The sequence below is a fragment of the Phoca vitulina genome, unplaced genomic scaffold (genome assembly GCF_004348235.1).
Source record: "Phoca vitulina isolate PV1807 unplaced genomic scaffold, GSC_HSeal_1.0 scaffold10, whole genome shotgun sequence".
Classification (NCBI taxonomy): Eukaryota; Metazoa; Chordata; class Mammalia; order Carnivora; family Phocidae; genus Phoca; species Phoca vitulina.
This window is the reverse complement of record NW_022589713.1, coordinates 42,107,869-42,133,070: the sequence shown is the minus strand read 5'-3', so window position 1 is coordinate 42,133,070 and position 25,202 is coordinate 42,107,869. Positions and strand designations below refer to the sequence as shown.

Sequence of the window (25,202 nt, the reverse complement as noted above, 5' to 3'; positions counted from 1 at the left end):
AGGGGGTTGAACCAGGTGGTGTCCCAAGGCTCTGCCAACTCACAAATTCCAGAACCCAATAACTTAGTGTTTATTTTGGAAGCTTCTGCCCTCCCCCCCCCACCCCCCACCCCCCCGAGTTTTTCACTCAGGACAGATGGTGGAGAGAAGCTGGGAGCACGCATTCCCCCAGGGTGTTTGGGATATGGGCAGGAGAGGCTGGTGCACTTGCTTACTTTCTGGGAATTCTGTCGGCCGCCGCAGGAAGGACCTCTGCAGAAGGGGGCCGTCCCCTGGGCCCGGAGCCTGACGACCGGCAGGCCGCTGCGCCTCCTGCTGGCCTCTTGGTGGCGGGGCTGTCCTGGGAGAGGAAAACTAAGCCGGTGCTCAGAAATCTAGCGCAGGGTAAGGGCCTGCTCACAGGCACAGAGAAGCAGGAGCAGAGCCTGCAGAGAAGGCAGGCCTCCCTACCCACCCCCCCACCCCGAGGGCTGCTATGTTGGCTTTGCCAGGGTCTCTCCTGGACCCATGATTGCATTCCAGAGTCTAGGCATTAGTGCTAAGGACTGAGGCCGTGCAGCTGTCCAGACACTGGACAGAGGACCTGAAGTCCACCTCTCTCAGCATCCCCTCTCCATTATGCCAGGCCCACATCACACCGTCTGGAAAACAGACCTGTCGCTCAGAACTTTTTACACGAATACACGCAAGTTAATAAGCACCTTAGATTTATTCTCCTCTCACTTCTGAAGCCACCTTATTTGATTTATATATACATGGTATATAAATGGCTATACAATATTCTTTACATACGTTAACACGAGTTTAGGCTTTACTACTGTGTGAGAGTCTGTTAAAACATACTCATCATTTATTCAAAATAGATCTTTGTTATTACATGAAAACAGTAAGAAGCTTGTACAACATGGACAGCAAGCGTTCAAAACAAATATGTGAAGTCAATGGTTTTGCCCTGGCTAAATCAGCCGCAACCTTTTATGCTCTTAGTAGAAAAGTCTATTAAATAAAACAGAATTCTGGGGGGTCAAGTCATATGAATAATTTATGAAATAATACTTCTGAAGTAACTAACCCTGGGATCACACGAGGGTTAAAGAAGGTCATATGTACCAAGCACAGGTTAGAACAATGGATTTGATCATTTTACCCTAAATAAAAGGCGCTTGTGGGCGGCAGCTCTGCCATCAGTACACATGGGCAGATGTTTCCATATCCGGCCATTCCCAGACCTCACCGACGAGCCCTTTTCCACAGGTTCCCTGCCAAGACGTTTCCCCAGAAACAGAAGTCTGATGTCACTGCTCCCAGATGGCAGAATCAGAGCTCTCCTCATTTGGGTTGGGGACGGACCCTGAGGTTTGCTCCAACCCGCAGAACCGGCCTCCCTGGACCCTGGAGGGCCCAACGCCAATGGTACCAAGAGCTCTGGGACTGGAGGGCAGGAGGCAGGTTCAAGGAGGAGAAAGAGAGGCCACTTCCTTTCTAGAGTGAAAGAATGAGTCCATTTACATTGCAGTCTTGATAAAATGCCCGTTTTTGTAACACCTGGAAGACACGGCCACACCGTGCTGCCTGAAGTATGGACCTCCTTGTATCGGGTGAAAGTCTTTCTCCTCCTGCCCGCGACCAAGGGATTTACCCAGTACTCTCCTCCACTAGGCTTTTAGCCTCATGAGAGCATGCCGGGGGAACTGCCCAGCTGAGGACACTGAGGCCCATGGGCATGACTTGCAGGGCTGAGTGGAAGAGTCAAGCTGATCCCCAGGCCTCCCCCATCTCTCACGGGCACATCTCCTCTCTCTTCCTCCACCATTATTAACACAGTGCACAGTGGAGCTTCCCTGTCCCTGGGCAGGATTCTGTGCAGGAACATCTGGAATGCAAGCCACACCAGAGCAGGGGCACACATCTGTCCCCGCAAACACTCCCATGCCTACTGGTCCTCACCTGTGCTGCTCTGGGCACGCATGGCAGCAGGCTCCTAAGGGCCACCCGTCCCGCATGTTACAATGAGTGGCTGACTCCTTCAAGGAACAGCAAATAGCAGCCCTGGATGGTGCCGCATGCGGCCCCAACATGCCCCCGGCTCTGCTCCCCATCTGTCTCCTGCTTTCCACGCCCCCAACAGCGGGCCCTGCTGGGTGTCATCTTTGACTCTGAGCACCAAAGTGCTACTCCCCTCTGAGCGTGGACTCCTAAGTGTGTGCTGAAGCTCCCAGGGGCAAAGAGGAAGAGAGCTGGGCCTCAGTGCAGTCTGCCCCCACTCTGAAGCTCCTGTACCCACCCCAGCAACTACACTCAAAGATGGCTTTCTCAGCCCTCCAGAGATTCCAGGTTCAGCCTCTGTGTCCAGGGCTGGAATGTGTGGGACAGACATGGAAAGAGGCAGAGGAGTCCTGGAGAATGGGGGCACCTACGAAAGGAACAGGGAGCTCCAGGTGAGGTGATGGAAATGAGGCTGAATGTTTGAATTTCAGCACTCTTCTTGACACCCTTTGGCCGACCCCTTAAGGAGCTTTAAAATGGTGGGCCTTGCCTCACGATGCCTGCAACAGAGTTCACAGGTAGTAAGAGTGCAAGCCTGAGAAGCAAAACCAGAAGCCTCCGGTCACATTCCTTCTGCTGCCGGCGGTGGGGCCTCCCGTACTGAGAGGAAGTGCCACCCCAGATATGCCCCCGATTGTCTCCACCCAGGAAAAAGAAACTCAGGAACGATCCTCATCGCAGTAAGGCTAGCCTAGGGAAATGAAAACCAGAGTCTGCGTGTTTCTTTGACCAGCATACTTGGGGAAGGGAAAACCCTTTGGGCCTTGGCCCCTTGGTTGGGAAACCCTGGTCAAGAGCCCTGAGCCACATTCCCAGCCCGATACAGTAGATGGGAATAACATACTCTGATATTAAGATCTTGCAGCATCTGATCCCAGAAGGCACTTTGAAGGTTTGTTTCCAACATGATTTCATCTATTCCCAGATCTACCCCTGCGAGGTCGGTTGGGCAGGTAGCATTGAACCCCTGGGAAAACAAAGTGCTAGAACAGCAATGAGTCTGTGGGGTAGTGAGGATAACTCCTGCGATGGGGGGCCAGCTTTCTGGCATCAAGGATGACACGGGGGGGGGGGGGGGCACAAAATTCCAGGCCTGAACCAGCCTGGGATTTCCCTTGGACAATATTCCCAGAACTTCTTTCCTATCACTTGTCTCTTCCTCCAGTGAGCTGAGGCTTCTTTCAGCTGGATTCTAGTTAAACAATGTTTATGTGGTCATTGTTTTGTACTGTTTGTGCATCTTTTTCCTTTTGTTTGCAAAAATCTATCTCAAACCCCATGTAGATGCTAATTGATGACAACCACATTCAACCAAGTGTAGATAACCTCCCTGCTGGTGTAGGAAGCATTCACCAGGAGGGACTCCTCTTCAGGGTCTGCTGGATGTGGATCACAGGCTCAGACCCCAAGAGCAATCGCATCTGGGGTACAGGGCTACACAGCAACACCAATAACACAAGGGCTTGAAAAAAGAAAAAAAAAAAACAAACCCACAATTCACTTGTAAGCTGTTCTTATCAACTTTTAAAGCCTTTTTTTTTTTTTTTGGTGCTTCTAATGTTAACAAGGATTTGTCTCCCTTCCTTGGCTTCCCATTCTATTTTACCATCTCTTCAAAATTATGTCCCAGAAAGCCTTTAGATTCACCTGCTGGGTATGCAGAAGATTATGCAGATACAGAATCGAAGGAGGGACAACTGTGAACTTGACATCTGAGGATGGTGCCAATATAGCTTTCACATCCAGATACTGTTTGATTAAAAATAGAAAACTGTATTATAAGAAAATAAAATGACTGCGGCAACATTTTCCCAACAGTTGCCAGTCACATGAACTTGTTTTTCTTAAAGTGACATCAAGTAGCTCAATAGCAATGCACTAACAGTATACAACCAAGTACAACTGAATTCCCTAAAATAATATTGCTTTCCCCACGTACTTAATAACTCTTGCAATGGTTTTCAACTTTTAAAAACTATCAAAGTGGGATTTTTTCATTTATCAAGACCACATAATTCAACCCAAAATCCCATGCAATTGCAGTTGAGCTATTCAGATTCCAGACTTCTACCAAGAAGAACCCAAAGGGCAAGCTCGGAAAATGGCGTCCTGAATGGTACTGGACAACCCAGGCTGAAATTTCTGGAGACCTAAGGGATCTTATTTAGAGCCCCATTTCGGAAAGCTGTGATCAATCAACTATTTTGACAATGAGACAAGAAAAGTAACTTTGCAGAGCACAGGGTTAGTTATATCTTTATGAAGCTTTAAAAAAGTTAACACCTACTTAACTCCTGTTCATAAAGAATGAGGCCCTCGATCTAATTATGATGACTGGGAAAGGTGTCGAGGAGTAATTAATTTGGGAGGGCTTCTGGGAACAGGTACACAGGGTCAGGCATTGATCATCATTAAAATGACAGGCACTCGGCTGCCATGTACAAGGCTGATGACAATAGTTTTTGTTTTTGTTTTTTTCAATACCACCTGCATCTGTAAAGTGCCACTATGTGAATCTATGTGATTCACCTACTCTGGTCTGTGGCCCACTGCAAAGAATCCTGAAATTCTCAGGCTTATAAGCTCAGGCTCATACTCATAAGCTATGATCCAGTAACACTGGTCACTCAATTTTAAAAATATTCAGATATACCCTGCAGATAAATACAAAACATTTCTGTACCCACAGACCCACCACCATAAAAAGTTATATATAAATTAAATAAATTCAGCTTTCTTAACCATTTTCTCAGCTTAAGTTTGTCCTTTCCCTAAATGAAGATAAGTTCACAATTTATATCCAAAATACATTTAAATATTCTAAAGGTATCATATCGGACCTAAGTTATCAAAAAATGTAAACAAAATTTATCTAGCTTATATTTCTGAGCCATATTTTGAAATCTTTAATTCACCCTGTACTGACCCTCTACAAAAAACTAACCAAGTCACATTTAGACTGAAAAGCTGATACGGGTTTTAAAGTAAGTTTCCTCAGAGACAACTGCCAGCTACTAAAACTAGTGTTATTGAATCTCGTGCTTTATTGCGTCATTCAATTTAAAGACCAAAACAATTCCGTTCTGATCTTCCAATAATGCTCCTTGGGAGTGAGCCCCCAGATTCTCACCTAAGGAGAGGTGCGGACCTGGAGATTCGGCCATAACGCTCAGCACAAAACCGGGCCTGGGTCTCAAGCCACCTCCTGCCTTCCACTGCACCTGCTAAAAATCCCCCAGTTTCTCGGGCTCGGCCTGGTTTGGTCGAAGGGGACTTCAAGGGTGGAAACTTGAGGTGAAGTCGAGAAGCCAGAAGGGAAACAGAGACGACCCTCCTGAGAAAGCCAAAGGATCCATTTGTCATACAGCATCGCCTTCAAACTCCGCAGTCAGACTGCTTCTCCTGAAGCTGCCTGGTCAGTATCTGATACGAAGACAGAAAAGCCACCGCTATGTGGAAGAGGATTTGCCAGACGTTCCGCAGCCCGTGCAGGTACATGTTGCCCAGGCAGATAAAGAGCAGCAGGAACACCACCTTCATAGTCCTGGCTGGACTGTAGAACAGGTACAAATAACACTGAAATGACACCGTAAGAGGCAGTCCAATCAGAGATGAGGAAATGGCCATGGGTCAGACGCAAGATTCACGTCTCGCACCCGCACTCACATTAGCTTATTAAACCGAATTCATTACAGTGCAGCCTGGACGTGCTGGGTAAGCTGCTGGTAATCACTGGGTGAAAGTGGAGATTCAGAAGAGAGAAGAGAAGTGAAATAGATGTCACAGGAGGAATGAGGACACGACACTCATTAACACGTTTAAGAAATACAGACAGAAATGCCCTAGCTGGGGGCTGTGGAGAAAGAAGAGATGCAGGTAAAGGGAAGGGAGCCAGGCCAAGACACCCCAACAAGGCTGACTGACCTCCAACTGGATTCTTCCTTCAGGGGAGTCATGACAGGCACGAAAGCCAGGGAAAAGAGCCATGCTTTTATCATTCGTTTTTCCTGAGTTACAACTACATCAAGGACCAATGTTCCCCAGACATGCCCCTCATCATGTCTTCAAAAACATCTCTGACACAGGGAAAGTCTCACAGCCGGGAGAGCGACTGGTATTTTGTATAGGGCTATCACACAGAAAAGAGGCCATTCTTGTTCTGCAAAAGGTAAAAAGCAGCTTTTGGTTCAACGTTGAAAAAAAACAAGAAGCACGTTCTCAAAACCCAGAGCAATTCAACAAAGGCTCAAGCTCCAGTGGGTGGGAGAGAGGTCCCCATTGAAAGAGCTATCCAAGTACATGAATGCAGTTGAGGGAATGAAGGCCGAGGGGTAAGACCCCACAGCCCTGAAATGCAGGCTTTTGGGCACCTCAAATGGCAACACCCAAGGTTCTGGAGACTTGATTTCTCAAAAATGAGTGCATTTTCAGTCCTGGGTTGAAAATTTCTTTTGACACAATTATGTCATTCTTAAAAAACAGACCATTCTAGGACAGATGTGGAAGAGAGAGGAAGTGTCCTGAGAACAGAAATTTTAACTGAAAGGGGAAAAAAAAAGTAAAAAAGCTTAAGAATGTAGAGAAAGTACTAAAGTCCTAGCCTTTGTGGAGGATGAGGAAAGAAAATTACAGTCAGGTTTTTCTACTAGAATTAACTCTGCCTATAGGAGATTCAAAAGCTCCATTTTACTCCACCCCTTAAGCATGAAGTTTACTTGAAAATAACTAAATAACAATCAAAGCCCACTATTAATGTTGTAATGTTTATCTCACCTCCCAAGGACAGACTTGAGTCAGATGGCATTACTATTAAAAACAATTTTTGGGGGGCGCCTGGGTGGCTCAGTTGGTTGGGCGTCTGCCTTTGGCTCAGGTCATGATCTCAGGATCCTGGGATCGAGCCCCGTGTGGGGCTCCCTGCTCAGCGGGGAGTCTGCTTCTCCTTCTGTCCCTCCCCCCTGCTCATGTTCTCTCTCTCTCTCTCTCCCTCTCTCAAATAAATAAATAAAATCTTTAAAAAAAAATTTTTTTAATCTAGTCCTGGTTTAAAAAAAAAAAAAGCACATATAAGTAGTTGTTACTTCTGCAGAAAGACGTTTCTATACTTGGACTGCCCTGACAATAAGTAAGACACTGCTTCACATTAGTCAGGCTCAACCCAATCCCCACAGCAATCTCATCCCTCCCTTCTTGGGAGTCGAATCCAAATTCCTGGCTTCTGTTCAGCCATTGTCAAAGGCTCTGTGGCCTAGGGCAAGTGGCTTTCCCTTTCTGAGCCCAATGTTCTTCCTCTGTAAAATGAGACAGCTGGACAGGATGGGCCTAGGGTCCTTCCAGGAAGGACCTGGTATTGCCCATAACATGCCTTGGTGGAACAAAATCACATCAAGAAACTTGTTGATGGTTCCAACAGAAGAACAAAATAGGACCATGGGGTTCAACCCACTCACCGAAATGTTAATGTTTCACCCACCTGGAAAATACAGGCTACAAAAGGAATAAGAAAAGCCAGAATATTTCCAATTTCCTCGTGGACAACCTAAAACAAATATAAGAAACACAAGAAAAGGAATATGCAGATGAATGGAAACACTAGGACATGAAGCCCTTCACACCTCATTCACTCTGGTATGGTTGATACTACAAAATCGCTGGCTGGAGGAGACATAAGTCCCTGTTTATGGACCAGAACAAGGGTTGGCATGCAACTGTTCTCAACAGCCTGGACAGACCATGCGCCCTCATGTCCCTGTGCATCTGTGCTAAGCCCCCAAACTGGACTGCCCCCCAACACCACTACCTCTCAAAATCCTACTCATCCGTCAGCACTCAGCCTTCCCTAATTCTGCCCACCTCCAGGCACCGCTACCTCCTTAGTGATGTCACCACACTCTACTTTACCATCCTGTTGGCCAGGCACCTGTTCTAGTGCGTACAGACGCTTGGTTAAGTATCTGCGTGTGAATAATCATAAAAAATAGGAGTGGGAACCATAGCACACATTGGCTAAAGACAGGATGTGGTGACAGGCGGTCAATGCTGCCACTCTCCACACAGGTCAGCCTACATTAGTCTCCTGAGACTTAGCCTCAGCTGTGCTTCGGACTTTGGCTACCACAGTCACGGCTGTGAGCATTATGGCTCTATTTTTAAAAGTAGTATCTAGGGGCGCCTGGGTGGCTCAGTCGTTAAGCGTCTGCCTTTGGTTCAGGTCATGATCCCAGGGTCCTGGGATCGAGCCCCGCATCAGGCTCCCTGCTCAGTGGGAAGCCTGCTTCTCCCTCTCCCACTCCCCCTGCTTGTGTTCCCTCTCTGGCTGTCTTTCTCTCTATCAAATAAATAAAAAACCTTTAAAAAATAAAAAATAAAAAAAATAAAAGTAGTATCTATCTGTTTATGCCCACAATGATTCTGTACTTTTTAAAAGTGTTTTAAATACTTGAAAATTTAGAAAAAAAATTATTTTAAAAGCACTGAAATAGAAAGTTGCTTTGATTGGAGCAGGTTGGCAAATCAGCTTCCTGGTGCTACAGTTCTCTGACAAAGACACAGGGAGGGTGGCATCTGCATGAGAAAAATCAGAGTAGGTGGCAACTTTTCCCAGGGGGACACAGCCTGAACCTCAAAGTCTGAGAATCAAATTTGCTCTTGAGCAATCGGGCCCCTGCAGTGACTCCCGGGGGCCCCAAGGATGCCCGTAGCACGCTATTTCTCACCAGCTCCCCTGGCAGGCCCCTCTAGAGGGCTTCTGAGGACAACACACACAAAAGAGCAAGTCTTCATATTTGTTCAACCTACTATAAAGAATAAACTTGAACATAAAAATCATATTTTAATTAAAAATTTTTGAAACCTTTCTGCATAATAACCTTGTAAGTAAAGTGTATCCCCACCAGTTTCTTCCATCATAGGTCCTTCCATTTAAACTATAATAAAAAAGGTTACCTGTAAAGAATGTTCTGCAAGGTGAATACCACGGATGAGATTCAGAGCAGCACACATGATGTTGAGAATAAGCGAGAGGACACCCAGGGCTGTCACTGGTTCCATTCGGAAATTAGGAGCTTCACAATTAAAAAAAATAAGTGTCTAGTGAAAATAATTTCTATATGAAAGAAAAATAAACAAAGACATTAACTAGACCTCCACTAATGATAGGTTCAGTATGTTAAACACAGAATTACAAACATATTAATTAAAAGCAGCTGCTGTTAGAGAGCATAAAAGGCGAGAAATGAAGGACAGAATGGAACTGGGAATCCGAAGTGAGTTCTTCCAGAAAGAGGTCCTTCTCTGAGTAAGCACAGGTTTTTCAAGGCCTGATTTTCTTTCTGTCTAAAGCAGTGGTTCTCAGCCAGCGGCGATTAGCCCCTCAGTGGACATCTGGCAACGCCTGGAGACATTTTGGGCTGTCAACACCGTGGACAGGGTGTTACCAGCATCTAGTGGGTATAGGCCATGAAGGCTTCTCAGCAACCTACAATGCACAAGACAGCCCCTCACAACGAGGGATTATCCAGTACAAAATGTCAATATGGCTTAGATTGAGAAATCCTGATTTAAAGCAATTTATGGCTTTACTTGTAAATGGGTTGTCAAATTCTGACAGCATTTCTATCATATACTTCAACTCTCAACTTCTAAACAAGGACAGTATTCAATGTCTCCTGTGCTTCTAAAGCAATCTGCAGCACATGCAGTTTCTTAAATTCTAAAATAATTGGGAAGAGGAGGGAAACATTGATTATTTGAGCTATAAGCTGTTTCTGGAACTCTAGAACAAATGATCATTCTCTCTTCAAAGATACCTGCTAAGACTGATTCCGGGTCACACAATTAAATGGTGACTCCCCCCCGCCCCCATTCTCTTACTGTGATCTTTTAAAATCATCCTTTCTTGTCCCACATTTCCCACATACACACACACACAAACAAACACACACACGCACACACATACAAATATCTAGCCACAACCCAACTGATGCCTATTGTTAGTGTGTTAGAGTTTCCATTGAGCTATCAAAGTTCCTGTTAGAACAGAACATGCTACCTGTAAAGATTCTAGCCTCGGGACAATAGGGTGAGTCAAACCACAGTAAAATGTCCTAGAAAGATAAGCAAGTTGACATTTTCTGGATTTTGCTTCTCTTGTCTAAGTGGTTAAAAAACAAAACACATATTACAAAGTTACCCCATCTTTACATAAGGCAAAAGAAGAAGTTTGGGGCTCAAATACCCAGTCTTCCTTCTACAAAAGTTAAGTCCATTCCCAATATAAATGACAACTTACTGATTGGCATAAGAGCCAATCCAGTAATGTATTGGTTGAAACAGATTAAATCAAAACGCAAAAGTAAGCCAAAAATGTGAACATTTTTAATACACCACTTTTAAAGTTCAAGCAATGAGTTTAGTATAAAAACTGTTAAAATAATTAGACTGTTATAGTGTAGACAACTCTATCTCTCAAAGAAGGATTCAGTTCTTACACCATTACAGAATACTTAGAATGTAAATATCTACTTTAATTAAAAATTGGTTTAATTGTGTGTAATTGTAACAGGGAATGCAAAAAAAAAAAAAAATCATGCTTTGTTACGTGCTAGGTATTGAGTGGCTAATGGTGTTAATGCCAGACTGCGTCACGGGATGCCAAGGCACTCAGCTTGGAAATCCACAGGGACAGAGGGACGTCCCCAGGGCTCACGGGGAAGCAGACAGTGAGAGCACTAGAAGCCACAGCTCTGGTCCTGCCTACTCACATCCCCGCGGCCCTTCCCTCCCTCCGTCAAGGGGGACAGGGGTGTCTCAGTGGAGATTTGCAATGTTGCACTAAGTGATAAGATGAGATAAGGATTCACTGTCAAAGGGAAAAAAAGAGAGAGAGGAGAGAGAGAGAGAGAGCATGTACAAATCTAAGGAAGTGACATCCTTTATGTTTAAACTTGTAAACTTCATCCTGGTTAAGAAAACAACCTGCCTAGTCACTCTTCTGAATGTCATCATGAGTTGCCCCCTCCCCCAGTCAACCCACTATCGTAACAGTCAAGTGTTTTGTAACAGTCACCTGGAAACAGGATCAGTCCATATATTTCCCCACATATTTTATATACCCACCCCCAAAAAACACCTCCCTGATTGGAAAAAAAAAAAAGTCACTGTCCATTTGAAATACCTAACGTCACCTCATCTTCATCAACACCAGAGCACAGCAAACCACTTACCAGGCTCCAAGTGTATCTGTGTATGACCGTTCATTAGCCCATTTGCCACATCCGTGTCCTCCAGAGTGAGAACCACTGGAGGCTGGAACTCCAGCTCCTCCTGAATTTTTTCCAAGCTGCTCTCCATCTGAATGGAACTTACATGGTTAAAATGCCACTTCACGTTCTGAATGATACTGTCTGCAAAAAAGAGAGCAACCCAAGTTAAGCAGCTGCAACCAAATGGATATCATAGAACAGTATGTGCAAAATGAAGTTTACATTTCTAAGCAAGCTAGTAGGTCAGCCAGAGTATCGAGATATACCTAAAGGTCAAATGATTACTACGCGTCATCACTGATCTCATCGATTTCTTCAGTGCATAATACTTAAAACATGAGTGTCCATGGAGAAGGCAACAATGCTTTCCAGAACCTCAGTGATGAGGGAGTCAAGGGATAGGGGCTTGAGTCTTAGCTCAACCACTACTGGTAGTACAACCCAGGGCAATTCACCAACTGTTTGAAAGCTTAAAAAGCGGAGAGAGTTATTCTTGAACTAATTATCCTAAAAAAAGGCATGTGAGAAAAAAATTACAAATCAATGTGAATATATTGTGTAAACTAAGATTGTATATTTTAAAGTATTAATCCATTAAGTTTTAATAAGTATTTGAAGTAGAGTTTCATACACATTGGCAAAGCAAAATGATGCATAATGCATACCTAGAATCACTACTATTATAGTCTCCTCTCACTCAGTAGGGAGCACGCATGACGCTGGGGCAGGGTCTGCTGTCAGATCAAGCACAGCACTTGAGAAGGAAGGCACATGTAGAGCCGAGGGGGAAGAACAGTCCATAGCTGCTAATGGACTGACAGCCAAGGGACGCCACAGCTGTGGTCTGTCCGGGGCCAGAGTGCCCTCTTTGCAGGAAGAAGTGGGGCTGAGAGCACCAGTGAACCAGGCCTCACAGGGAGACTTGGGGAGAACCTTCTGCCTGTGTCACAGGTCTACCAGGCAGAGGCCTGCGTGCCAGGGACTTCCCCAGCACCTCTTGGGTGACAAAGAAATGCACCAGCCGGTGGGCCCCATGAGGGAGTCTGAGGGCTCTGGCAGGAGCTCCAGAAAGCACACGTGGCAACACTTCTCTGCCCCCACCAACTGCGGCCAGCCCCTCATTCGAGAGCATCACAGAGATGGCAGCTGCCTACACAGAGGCCGCAGAAGGCCCCCCAACTCCCACCTCAACTCCTGTTCTCCCAAGAGCTCAGGATGACTTGACTCACCTGAGAAAAACAGAGCGTACACTGTAATTATCAAGCCTCTACGAGGCCTCTCTGGCAACGACTAGGAAAAAACTATCCTCTTCCAGAGGAGTATCTCTCAGACCTCTGAGCGAAGGGCCAGTTTTTCTTATTTCCAAATGGCTGCAGACTGATACTTTGATAAAATGCAATAAAAAGACTGCAGGTGGGGCGCCTGGGTGGCTCAGATGGTTGGATGTCTGCCTTCGGCTCAGGTCATGGTCCCAGGGTCCTGGGATCGAGCTCCACATCGGGCTCCCGGCTCAGCGGGGACCCTGCTTCTCCCTCTCCCTCTGCCTCTCCCCCTGCTCATGCTCTCTCTCTCTGTATCTCTGTGTGTCAAATGAATAAATAAAATCTTTAAAAAAAAAAAAAAAGACTGCAGGAATGTCAAATTACTGTATGAATTTCTAAACACTTCTTATTCTCACTTTCGGTACCTACCTCACGATGGAGGAACGAGCTCACCCACCACCCGCTGAGCAGCACTTCTCTAGAGCAGGGTGGCAAACCCTCTTAAAGGGCCATGTCGTCAATATTTTCGGCTTCTAGACCCCGTACAGTCTCTGTCACAACTACTCAACTCTGCCGGTGAGGGGCAAAGCGGCCACAGGTGACCCGTAAGAGAATGAGCGTAGCTGCCTTCCACTTTATTTACAAAACTAGGCAGCTGACCCTCGGACCAGTTTGCTGACCCCTGCTTCAGGGGATTATGGTGGATAACTGAGACGGGTTCCACCATTCCCCAGCCCTGCCTCAGGCCCCAAGGAGATGGGAAGCCGGTGCTAAAGCTTGAAGCTTCCAGGCCACTTCAATCACTGTGAAATCTCAGGGTACCAGGCAGATCTCTAGTGACATGTCATAGCACCGCCAGGGGTTTTCCTTGATGTTCAAAGCCAAATCTAAACTATCAGTTCGACCCATACAATGCCGTAAGAGAGCAATATAGAAGACAGAAGGTTACAAACCAAACTCGAGAAAGGCGTACGGCCTGGAGGCTAGGCCAATACAGGTGGTGTCGTAGGAAGCTGTGAATTCCCACCACACGGTCTCCAGGAAGCTGAAGGCCATGGCCACTGGACACTGGCGGGAGCAGATAGCCATGCAAGCCACATCCCGCAAAGAAGAAAAACTGAAACAAAAGGGCAACATCTGCATTAGCAGGGAGCAGACCCCTGTATTCCCGCCCCATACTCAGACACGATCAGGTCTGCGCCCTGCACTTGCCTGGCCTTGAACAGCCCTGTAGCTGTTTGCTGCGTGTATATTGTCTCTTCAGCTGGGGCTACCCGGCACTGCGCCTTTCTGGTCCTTCCTCTAAACTAGAGAGCAGTAATTTGCCACTGACAGTGTGTGATCACTCTTCTCGATTCCTGCACGAGGGACGCATGTTCCACTAGGGAGAGGCAGCCTCAGACCTCTCTGCATCTACAGAGCAAACTGTTTTTCTTCTTCAATCGACATCAATAGCTTTCTAATGTTCAATCATCCCGGCATCCTGAAATAAAGTCTTCTTGGCGGAGGGGTTGGGGGGATAGTTTGTACATATTCACATACACACAACTGCTAGATTTAGTTTGCTAATGTTTCATTTAGGACTTTTGTGTCTATGCAAAGTAAGACTGGCTTACAATTTTCCTTTCTTGCACTGTCTCCATCTGGTTGTGGTACTGGGTTATTCTGGGCTCCTAAAACTGATGCAGGGTTTTCTCCTTCTTCTACTACTTTTCAGACTGTCGTGCTATCATTTCAGGTTCTGGGGATCCGAGTTCTCTCTGTGGTGTCTACTGACTCCCACTCATTGTAGGAGAGCTCCTTTGGTGTTCTGTAATTTTTGGTGAGGGGGTGCCAGCGTGGAGCTTCTTTTTTTCTCTGTAAGAATCTCTCAAGGACTGAGTTGTGGCACTCCTTCCAGAGTGGTTTTCCATTTGCTTTGGCCAGCTACTCCAGGAGTGTCATCAGTCTGGAACCAATACTGATCATTGAACCTTGGCTTAGGAACTCCTAGACCGTGGGGAGTATAAACTTAAACTCCAATCCTACATGAGCCACAGAAGCAGGGTTTCAATGTCTTAGATGAGACTTTGTTTTTCCTTTCCATTCAAAGCCAAGTAAAGATGAGCAACTCCTTACCGGTGGGCAGCTATTTCTCACCTATCACCGTGCCACCAGGGTCGCCTGACAAGAATGCCTTCTTCAAGCGTGGCTCTTGTTCCAACACCTCGCCCGACATAAGCCAAAGGCCTCTCCCTTCATGCGTCCTGAAACTCAAGTCCTAAGTTTATGACTGGTTACTCAGGAGCCTCAGTGTCAGCTCACACACTCAGGACCCTGATACTCGGTTCCCCTTCATTTCTGGCACCTTGGGAATTCTTTCTTTCAAGCTCAGCTACACATTTAAAACAATTTTTCATAGACATTTACCCACATTTCAGGATGTTTCTGGCAACGAGTTTTTAGGTTGTATTGTTCTATCATCTTTTTATAACTGGAAGTCTCTATATAAAAATTTTGTCAATTAAAAAAAAAAAGAATAACCTCCTCCTTATATGAGGAACTTTCCAGAAGGGGTTAAGTCTCTCTAGGATGGGTATTTCTATTGGAAAGAGGACCCTTATTTGTGGGCTGACTTGTGTCTCCCAAAAAGATATGCTGAAGTCCTAACTCCCAGTGCCTGTGACTATGACCTTATTTGGAAATAAGTCTTTGCAGATACAATCAAGATAAAATCAGGTTATAATGGATTAGAGTAGCTCCATCCAATGACCGGTGTGAAATTTCATTAGAGACAGAGGGAAGAAGGCCACGTAATCAAGAAGGCAGAGACTGGAATAACTCTTTTACAGGACACGGAAGGACTGCCAGCAACCACTAGAAGGTAGTAGAGAGGCACAGGAAGGGTCTTCCTTAGAGCCTCCAAGAGAGCATGGCCCTGCCGCCACCTTGATTTCAGACCTCTGGCCTCCAGAACTGTGAGAGAATAAATTCCTGTTGTTGTAATTTGTTAATGTAACTGTGGGAAAATATTTCAACTCCTTAACTATAAAATAAGCTATAGTACTGCTTACCTGTATGGGAGAAAAAAAAAACAAACCTGTTTCATCTGTGAAAAATAATGGTGAATATTTAATCCAAAATATGAACGAACAGAACATTTTACATTCCAGTTTTCAAAAAACTACTGAAGCACCCAGAATGTCATTTGAAGTCACAGACCTCTTTTTTTTCTTATGAGAGAAAATTTTTCGTATTTGCAGTTCAGCACCAAGTCCCCATAGGATGTTAGATAATCCGAGCGTAATGAGGAAGGGACATGGAGGAAGGTGGTTTCAGGCACCCAGAGACAGGAGCCACAAATGCAGGCAGATGCAGCTCGGTTTTCGCTCCTGAGCACCCAGAGCCCACGCCACAGGGTGATAGCTGCACGTGCTCGCCTCCTGCCGCCCCCTTCTGTCCGGTCCCTCCTCGCCTGACCGCACCACCAGGCCTGGAGTGAAGCCTGGACTTTTCCTTTGGTTTTCTGATTCTGAGGCTGAAATCCCGTAAAAGGACCCCACCTTATCAGGTCAGCTAAAAATGTACTGTTCAAGGGGAACAGGGGGGACTTGGTAAGTGAGGGCCTAAATAATGGAAAACAAAGATGTAAAAATCTAGGACAAGCCATTTTGAGATTTCAAACCCTGCCTAGCCCCTGATCTCTCCTGCAAAAAGGCTTCTGGCAAAGGGTTTTTAGGTTTTATTGTTCTATCATCTTTTTATAATTGGAAGTCTCTATATAAAAATTTATGACTGGTTACCCAGGAGCCTCAGTGTCAGCTCACACACTCAGCACCCTGATATTCTGTTCCCCTTCATTTCTGGCACCTTGGGAATTCTTTCTTTCAAGCTCAGCTACACATTTAAAACAATTTTTCCTAGAATAAGAATAAGTCCTAGAATAAGAAACGATAGAACACATGAGGAGCAGCCCTTGGGGCCCAGCTGCCTGCATTACAGGTAAGGAAGAGACAGGAAGGAAAACAAAGGAGGAAGATAGGGAGCAGCATAGTAGTAGAGGCCAAGAAAGTTGGCCCTACCACGTACTAACAGGACAACCTCAGCTAAGTCCCTCAACCTCACTTTCCTCCTCTGTAAAACAGGTAGGATACTATTACCTACCTCACAAGCCAATAAAGAGCTTAGGGTAGTGCCTGCCATATAGAAAACACTCAACAACACTAGCCATTATTACTAGGATTATTGGAACCACTTGATTCCTACTTCTGCTGGAGCATCTTCTCCACTGTATTATATTCAGTTAGATTATCGCTCTTGTTCCCTCATGAGACTTTGCAAAGGAACCTGCTTGTGCTCATTATTCACTCCCCTGCTCCTGTTACATAATGAGAAAAGTTTTAAATTTTTTTAAAAAGGTGAAAAATTTAAAAAGCAAAAACTAAAGGCAAGAACCATAAGTCTTTTATTTTCCTGGCTTTCCCACTCTCATCCTTTTCCCTCCCTGATGTTATAATCTGGACTCTCTCCCTCTCCATCTAAGGCACAATAAACTACCAAACTAAAGGCATGAAAACTGATTGAACCCAGGTCTCCCGATGCTCCCAAGCACTCCACTAACAGAAGGGCAGGAGTTGGAGCGGCATGCTCCATGCAAGGGTGGGACAATCATGCTCCGTTGATTCTATGGCTATAAATACACACCACCTCCAGACCACTGTCTGACAGCCGACCCACTCATAATACGCAATGTGATCAGCCTAACGTTACCCCGATATATGGTTAAAAGTAAACCGAAGTTTGCAGATGTTCTGGAAAAGTGAACATGCTTGCTTACTGTATATTGAAGTCACGTCCTTCCGCAGAACCTCGACCTGGATACTGGGCCAGTCGCAAGGCTAAAGTCTTGAGCCGTCTCCGGCATTCCAGAAAATCCTGGGTGTGGTAAAAGTCAGTGGAGGCCGAGAGGGGCAGTCCATCCCTCACCCTCACCACACAGGCAAAAAGGATCATAGACATGGTCTGCAGGGGAAGTCATGAGGACACCTGAGGAAAGCAAGGTCATCTTGTTACTGAGGGCAGATGATGGTGACAGAGACGTCCCTGCACCTGAAACGTCGTTCTGGTGGTTTTACCTTCACCCCCACTGGAACTGCAAATGTTGCATGTATTACAACTTTCTTGGCCTCTACTACTATGCTGCTCCCTATCTTCCTCCTTTGTTTTCCTTCCTGTCTCTTCCTTACCTGTAATCCTCCTTTTCCTTCTCTCTAACGAATCTCTCCCCTTCCAGAACGAAACCAATCAGGATGAGGGAGAAAGGAATAGAGAAGCAAGGAAGCTGCGCCAGAAAGGCTCAGGAGCAACAGCAAAGACAAGGGGTCGCCAGGATACAGGTAGCAAGATGGCCCCAAAGGAACAGGAAGCACCTGACCCTGAAGCCAGGGGGTTGGGGGGGGGGGTCCAGTGCCCTGTGCATTTCAGGTCACCTGGGAAGGCAGGTGTTGAGCAGTTTCGTTGTCTTATCCTCACCTGCGGTGGAGGGATTCTGAGCATCCAACCTGAGTTGGTGGCAGGGAGAACGGAAGGCAAAAATGGAACTCAGAGAGTAGAGTATGTCCTCCTGAATTTCTGCAAATGTTTGATACCATGCCAGTCTTCAAAATGATGACCGAGTCCCTACAGATGGCTAAAGGAAGTCATTTAGCAAATTATATGACAGTGAGATCCTAAATATTTGGCCATGATATGTGGGCACTAGTAAGAAACAAAAGGAAACAGATTCTGAGCCCTCACGGTGCCCTTGGAAAATCAGAACAAGGTGCTTCTCAGGGTGGAAACAGCCTGGACCAGTTCCGCTGGCAGAGCCTGGCTGGGTTTAGCCCCATCCGTTAACTCTGCAAGTGCGGGCCCAGGGCATAACCTATACATGTAGGCCGTGGTAGACCCGACACCAGGGATTAGTGAGGTGGCCACTGCAGCTTTAATGGGTCTTTCCATGCACCCACACATCCTGTTTCACAGACTGGGTTTGTGAGCTCCTCTACTTGATAGGCTGTTAACAGGTACATACACTGGTGGACTTTTCTTTCAAAAGAATTCCAAAGATGTAACCTCATTTGACCTCTCATTTCCTATGAGCAGGAGGAAAGGGGAACCCCTATGATGTACACTTTTCTCTTCACCTCTGTGCCTTGATGCATTCTTTGGCCCATGTCTGCTACTCCTCTGGTCTCCCCATATCCAAATCCACATCAAGGACTGTCTCCCATCCACCCTTTCCGTGAAACCTTCCCAGACTTGTCCAGCCGGAAGTACTTCTACCTCCTCTAAATTCTCAGAGAGCCTATCTCTCTGTTCTCTATTTTACTAATTTATCGTTTCTATTACCTAAGTGTAAGTTCTAAGAATAAAGACCATATCTAGAATGGATAAATGAATAATTATTCCCATTTTACCCATGAAGAGACTGCAGTGGTATAAGAACAAGAGAAGGCAAAAAGAAAACTTTGTCTGCTAGCCAACAGATCCTACAAAGTCCATTTGTCCCATCTCCCCACACTTTCCATCGAGGAGTAAAAATGTGAAAAGCCCCAGGAAAAATACCTCCACACACAAAATTGCTAAGTTCCCAGCACTGCTGGCAGGGCCTGGCCAACTGCCTGAAGGCCTTGTGGGCTGTACACCAGCTGCTTGGCCCATGATGAGACCTCCAGCCCCCAAGAGGTCATCAGCGCTTGGGCGTATGGAGGCTTAATCTCATTACCTTCTTACACTTTCGTGAATGTTTGAAATATTCAATTTAGAAATAATTTTTTAAAGATTTACGGGCACAAAGCCCTGATAAAGACAGGGGAAGACTACAAGATCAATGTGAGACTAGGGCTTAGGCGCGAAACAAGAACCACAACTTGCCTGCTATCTTGAGAATAGTGTTATTTTGGTGAATGCAAGGTATAGCCGTTCTGCAATGCTTGTAGAGAAGTGTTTAAGAATACCTGTAATGAAGATGTTTCTGAGGACACTACTTGCTAAGAAAGAACAACAACTTCAACAAGAATGCTAGGCCAAGATTTAGACACTGAGTACTGCCCCCCGCCCCCCCACAAAAAAAAAGGAGAGAGAGAGAGAATGAATCAATGAGATACCAAGAGAGTCAGACAGGACAGAAACACCCCAAGGCAAAATAAGAAAGGTACTTTCTAGCGGGCTGAGTAAATTCTATGCTCTTCCAACTGTCAACTCCCAAATATCCTCTCTAGTACTATTTTTATAGAACATCTACTATGTGCCAGGTATTGATTTAAACCAGTAAAAAGGAAAACAGTGACCTTTCCAAGTGATAGTAATCTAAGAACCAGTTCTACCACTCTCTAAAGGACCCAAACATCCCCTCCAGGCTCTTTACTTCACCCATTGATCCTTTTGGTGATAAAACCTGCTTCTCCTCAGACAACAGCATTCAAGTTAAATAAAAGCATTTGTCAGTTCTATCAAGTTCCTAGTACTGCAAACTAGTGAAACCCACATCCACTTAAGATACTTTAAAATTTTTATGATGCTTAAATGAAGGGGACACTGTGATATTAAGTGTTACCTGTGTTTGTGTACGTGTTTGAGTGTGTGAGTGTACAGGATGACAGCTTCCTGAGGAGTGGAGGGACTTTACACACTGCTGTGGAAGTGTCTAAGGACAGAGACAACAGCATTTTTTTCCTCTGTGAAATGTACTTTGTATTCCACAAGATGAAAAAATGTTAATACAAATAGGGAGAGTCTCATCTCTGTGTCTTCACAGGGCCTGGTAAGAGCTTTGCATACTGTAGGGATCTGGTGTTTGCAAACTCAGATTATAAATGAGATGGTCTATACTTGAATAAGAGATCTGACTACTGCTCGAAAAAGGATGAACTGGGGACTTCTGCTTCTGAAAAGGTGGAGCTTAAGTACTTTTTCCTACTCCCACTAATAGTACTAAAAACCATGGACATTATATATAAAAGAGACATAAATAAACATCTGAAAGGTGGAGAGAAAAAGGCAGACTGGCTAGGGACTTTGGGAACTGAGGAATGTCAGAGCTGTGAGCTTGCTCAGTTTTCTTTTTGCCTCATATATCCTGGTCTTGGTGCTAGAGAAGCTGGCAACCCAAAAATGCCAATGAATGTAGACAAAAAAAGAAGAAGAAAAAAAAGCCCCAACAATGAAAAAAAGGCCTTCTTTCTCCAGCCAAAGAAGCAGAAATGGTGCATGCAGCCTAGCAAAACAGAAAAGTTTTAGACAAAAGCATTCCACCCCAGTCAAATACCACAGAAAAACCTGTAGCCATCATATACCCACAACAAAGACTGAATTAAGAGCCCAGACTTCTACTCCTGCCTGGCAGTAATGAGGTGTCCCCCCCAACCCTCCATGCTGCTGGGGTGTCAGAGAAGACCAGGCAGGGAGCTACAGGCAGCAAAGAGCCAGGCTCTCCCACTGTATCATTAAGGAGACAGAATTCCTATCTCTGCCCAGGACTAATGAGCAGCCCCTTGCCCTCAAGGAGCCAAAAAGAGGCCCAGTGGGGACACCTGAACTTTTACTCGCACTTGGCAGTAATGAGATAGCACTGCCACCCCCCTGCTAACACAAAGGCCAACTAAAACAGATCTAAATAAGATCCAGAGTCTCGTAACATAATGCCTAAAATGTCCAGGTTTCAATCAAAATTCACTGGCCATACTAAGAACCAGGAAAATCTCAGCTTGACTAAGAAGAGACCATCAACTGATGCTAAGACCAAGATGATAGACTTTAAAGTAACTATCATAAAAATGCTTCAATGAGCAATTATAAACACACCTGAAACAAATGAAAAATTAAAAGTCGCAGCGAAGAAATAGAAGATATAAAGAACCAAATGGAAATTTTAGAATTTAAAAAATACAATAACTGAAGTAAAAAATTCAACAGATGAGCTCAACAGCAAAAGGGAGGGGACAGAAGAATGATTCAAATCAGTAAACATGAAGACAGAACATAAAAATTACTTAATTTGAACAATCTGAGAGAAATTAGATTGAAAAATATTATACAGAGCCTCAGGGACTGTGGGACTATAACAAATTATCTAACACACATGTGTCTGGAGCAGAGGAGAAAGAGGGCAGGACTGAAAAAGTATTTGAAGAAATGTCTGCAAACTTCCCAAATTTGACAGAAGACATAAGCCAACAGATTCAAAAAGCAGAATAAACCCCAGAAAGGATAAACCCAAAGAAATCCATGCCAACAAATATAACACTCAAATTTAATAAAACTAAGGACAGAAAAAATCTTGAAAGCAGCAAGAAATAACACAGAGTGGGGAAAAGCAATTCAAATGACAGCAAATTTCTCATAGAAACCATGGAGGCCCAAAGAAAACATATTTCTCAAGTGCTAAAAGAACTGCCAAGCCAGAATTCTGTATTTTCAGCAAAAATATCCTTCAAGAATGAAAGGAAAATTAAAACATATTTAGATGAGGAACACTAAAAGAATTTGTTGCCAGCACACCTGCTCTAAGAAAATGGCTAAAGGAAGTTCTCCAAACAGAAAGGAAATAGTAGAAGAAGGAATCTTGGGAAAAAAGAAAACACCACAGAAAGAATAAAAACATGGGAAAATACAAGAGACTATCCTCATACATTTTGTATATTATGTTTGATGACTGAAGCAATAACTATAACATTTCTAGATGCTATCAATGTATTTAGAGGAAATATTTAAGACAATTATAAATGGGGAGGGCACAGAGATACAAAGGGAGGTAAAGTTTCTATGCTTCATTTGAAATGGTAAAATGCTGACTCCAGGAGACTATGATAAGTCATAAATATGCACAAACGTAGATGTACATACATGCATATATAAGTATGCATATGTACACAGCTGTATACTAGAGCAACCACTGAAAAAGCTATACAAAGAGATACACTCAAAAACACTATACATAAATAAAAATGGAATTCTAAAAGAAATTTGAATTACTCACAGGGATGAAGGAAAAAAGAACACAGAATCAAAAAATAATAAACAGAAAACAAAAAATAAAAGAGCATACTTAAGTTCTAATATAGCAATAATTACATCAAAGGTAAATGGTCTAAATATACAATTAAAGACAGAAATGGAGAGAGTGGATAAAAGACATGACCCAATTACTTACTTTCTGTAAGAAATTCACTCCAAATATAAAAATATAGGTAGACTGAAAGTAAATGAATAGAAAAAAATATACCATGCAAACATTAATCAAAAGAAAGAGTGGGGCACCTGGGTGGCTCAGTTCAGTTAAGTGTCTGACACTTGATTTCAGCTCAGGCCATGATCTCAGGGTTTTGGGATCGAGGCCTGCATTGGGCTCTGTGCTCAGCAGAGAGTCTGCTTGAGGATTCTCTCCCTCTCCCTCTGCCCCTGCCCCTGCCCATGTTCTCTGTCTCTCTCTCAAATAATAAAAAAAGAATGAGTTATATTAATATCAGATAAAGCAGACTTCAAAGCAAAGAAAGTTCCAAAGATGGAGGACATTACATAACGATAAAAGAATAAATCTACCAAGAAGACAAAACTAAACGTATATGCATTAAACAGAGATGTAAAATAGGTGAAGCAAAACTGATAAAGTGAAAGGAGAAATAGACAAATCCACAATTACAGTTGAAAACTTCAACATTACTCTATCAAAAATCTATAGAAAACCAGCGAAGATACAGAAGATCTCAACAACACTATCAACCAAAGTATGTAATCAACACTTACAGAACGCACCATCCAACAATAGAGTTCCCTTCAAGGACCCACAGAACATACAGCAAGATAGATGTGGGCCATAAAACAAACCTCAATAAATTTTTATTTTTTTAATTTTTTAATATATTTTTTATTATGTTATGTTAGTCACCATACAGTACATCATTAGTTTTTGATGTAGTGTTCCATGATTCATTGTTTGCGTATAACACCCAGTGCTCCATGCAATACGTGCCCTCCTTAATACCCATCAAAATGCATACAGAGTGTGATCTGGGACCACAATGTAATCAGTCTAAAAAGTAATAATAGAGAGGTATTAAAAACCTCCAAACACTTAAAAATTAAACAACACGTTTTTAAATAACCCATGAGTCCAAAAGGAAATCTCAAAGGAAATTTAAAAATACACTGAAATAAAAAGGAAAACATATCAAAATTTGTGGGACACAGCTAAAGTAGTGCTAAGAGGGAAATTTATAGCACCAAATGCTAATATTAGAAAAAATAATAAGGGAATACTATAAACAACTCTACATCCATAAATCTGACAATGTAGATGAGATAGTCAATTCCTCAAAAAGCACTAACTACCATAATTCACCCAATATGAAATAGATAATTTAAACAATCTTATAACCAAATTTCGTATTAAGAAATTTTCATTTGTAATTTTAAAACTCCTGAAATCTCCAAGCCCAGATGATTTCACTGGAGGATTCTACTGAACATGCAAAAAATTAAAAAAGAATTAACACTGGGCACCTGGGTGGCTCAGTTGGTTAGGCGACTGCCTTCGGCTCAGGTCGAAGGACTCCTCCTGGAGTCCCTGGATCGAGTCCCGCATCGGGCTCCCTGCTCAGCAGGGAGTCTGCTTCTCCCTCTGACCCTCCCGACCCTCCCGACCCTCCCCCCATCTCATGTGCTTTCTCTCTCAGTCTCTCTCTCTCAAATAAATAAAATCTTTAAAAAAAAAAAAAAAGAATTAACACCAATTCTGCACAATCTCTTCCAAAAAATAAAAGAAGAGGAAGCAATTCCAAATTCTTTTTATGAAGCTAATATTACCCTGATGTTAAACCCAGAAAACTATAGACCAATAATCCTCATGAACTTGTATGTGAAAATCCTTAACAAAATATTAGCAACCAGAATTCAGCAATATAATAAAGAGAATTAGACACCATAACCAAGTGAGATTTATTCCAAGGATGCAAAGCTGGCTTAATATAGTAAAAGCAACCACTATAATCCATTATATTAACAGGCTAAAAAGAAATCACACAATGATATCAACTAATACAGAAAGAGCATCTGACAAGATTCAACACCCCTTCATGATAAAACCTTCAGCAAAATAGGAATAGAGGTGAACTTCCTCAACTAGGTGAAGAACATCTACAAAAAGCCTACAGCTAACATCATACTTAATAAAGACTGAATGCTTTCCCTCTAAATCAGGAATGATGATGTCCGTGCTCACAGCTACTATTAAACACATTACTGGAAATTCTACCCAGTGCAATAAGGCAAGAAACAGAAATAAACGGCACACAGATACAAAAGGAAGAAACAAAACTACTCCTATTTGCAGATGACATAACAATCTACATGAAAAATCCTGAGGAGCCTACCAAAACACCTCCTAGAACTAATGAGTTCAAAAAAGTTGCAAGACATAAAATCAACAACAAAAATCAACTGTATTTCTATAAACTAGCAAGAACACATAGAAACCAGAATTAAAAATAAAATACGATTTACAATCACACCAAAAAAAAATCTCAATGAAGCTATAATTTTTAAAATAAAATGCTTAGGTACCAATCTACAGGACTTCTATGCTGAAAACTACAAAACACTGCTGAAAGAAATC

General features: G+C 43.7%; 1 protein-coding gene across 4 annotated transcripts in view; it reads right to left on the bottom strand.

The window, feature by feature from the left end:
* Positions 1-610: 610 nt before the first annotated feature.
* The window catches only part of SEC22C (SEC22 homolog C, vesicle trafficking protein), a 51,481-nt gene continuing 26,889 nt past the window's right edge, over positions 611-25,202 (bottom strand). For all 4 annotated transcript variants that reach the window (XM_032408891.1, XM_032408889.1, XM_032408888.1 and 1 more), the window contains exons 2-7: positions 17,388-17,596; positions 13,525-13,688; positions 11,271-11,450; positions 8,992-9,110; positions 7,520-7,585; positions 611-5,622 (exon numbers count right to left, since the gene is read on the bottom strand). In XM_032408891.1, coding sequence (XP_032264782.1) covers positions 5,422-5,622; positions 7,520-7,585; positions 8,992-9,110; positions 11,271-11,450; positions 13,525-13,688; positions 17,388-17,569 — 912 coding nt within the window. In that variant the 5' untranslated portion in view covers positions 17,570-17,596 and the 3' untranslated portion in view covers positions 611-5,421. The remainder of the gene's footprint in view (positions 5,623-7,519; positions 7,586-8,991; positions 9,111-11,270; positions 11,451-13,524; positions 13,689-17,387; positions 17,597-25,202) is intronic.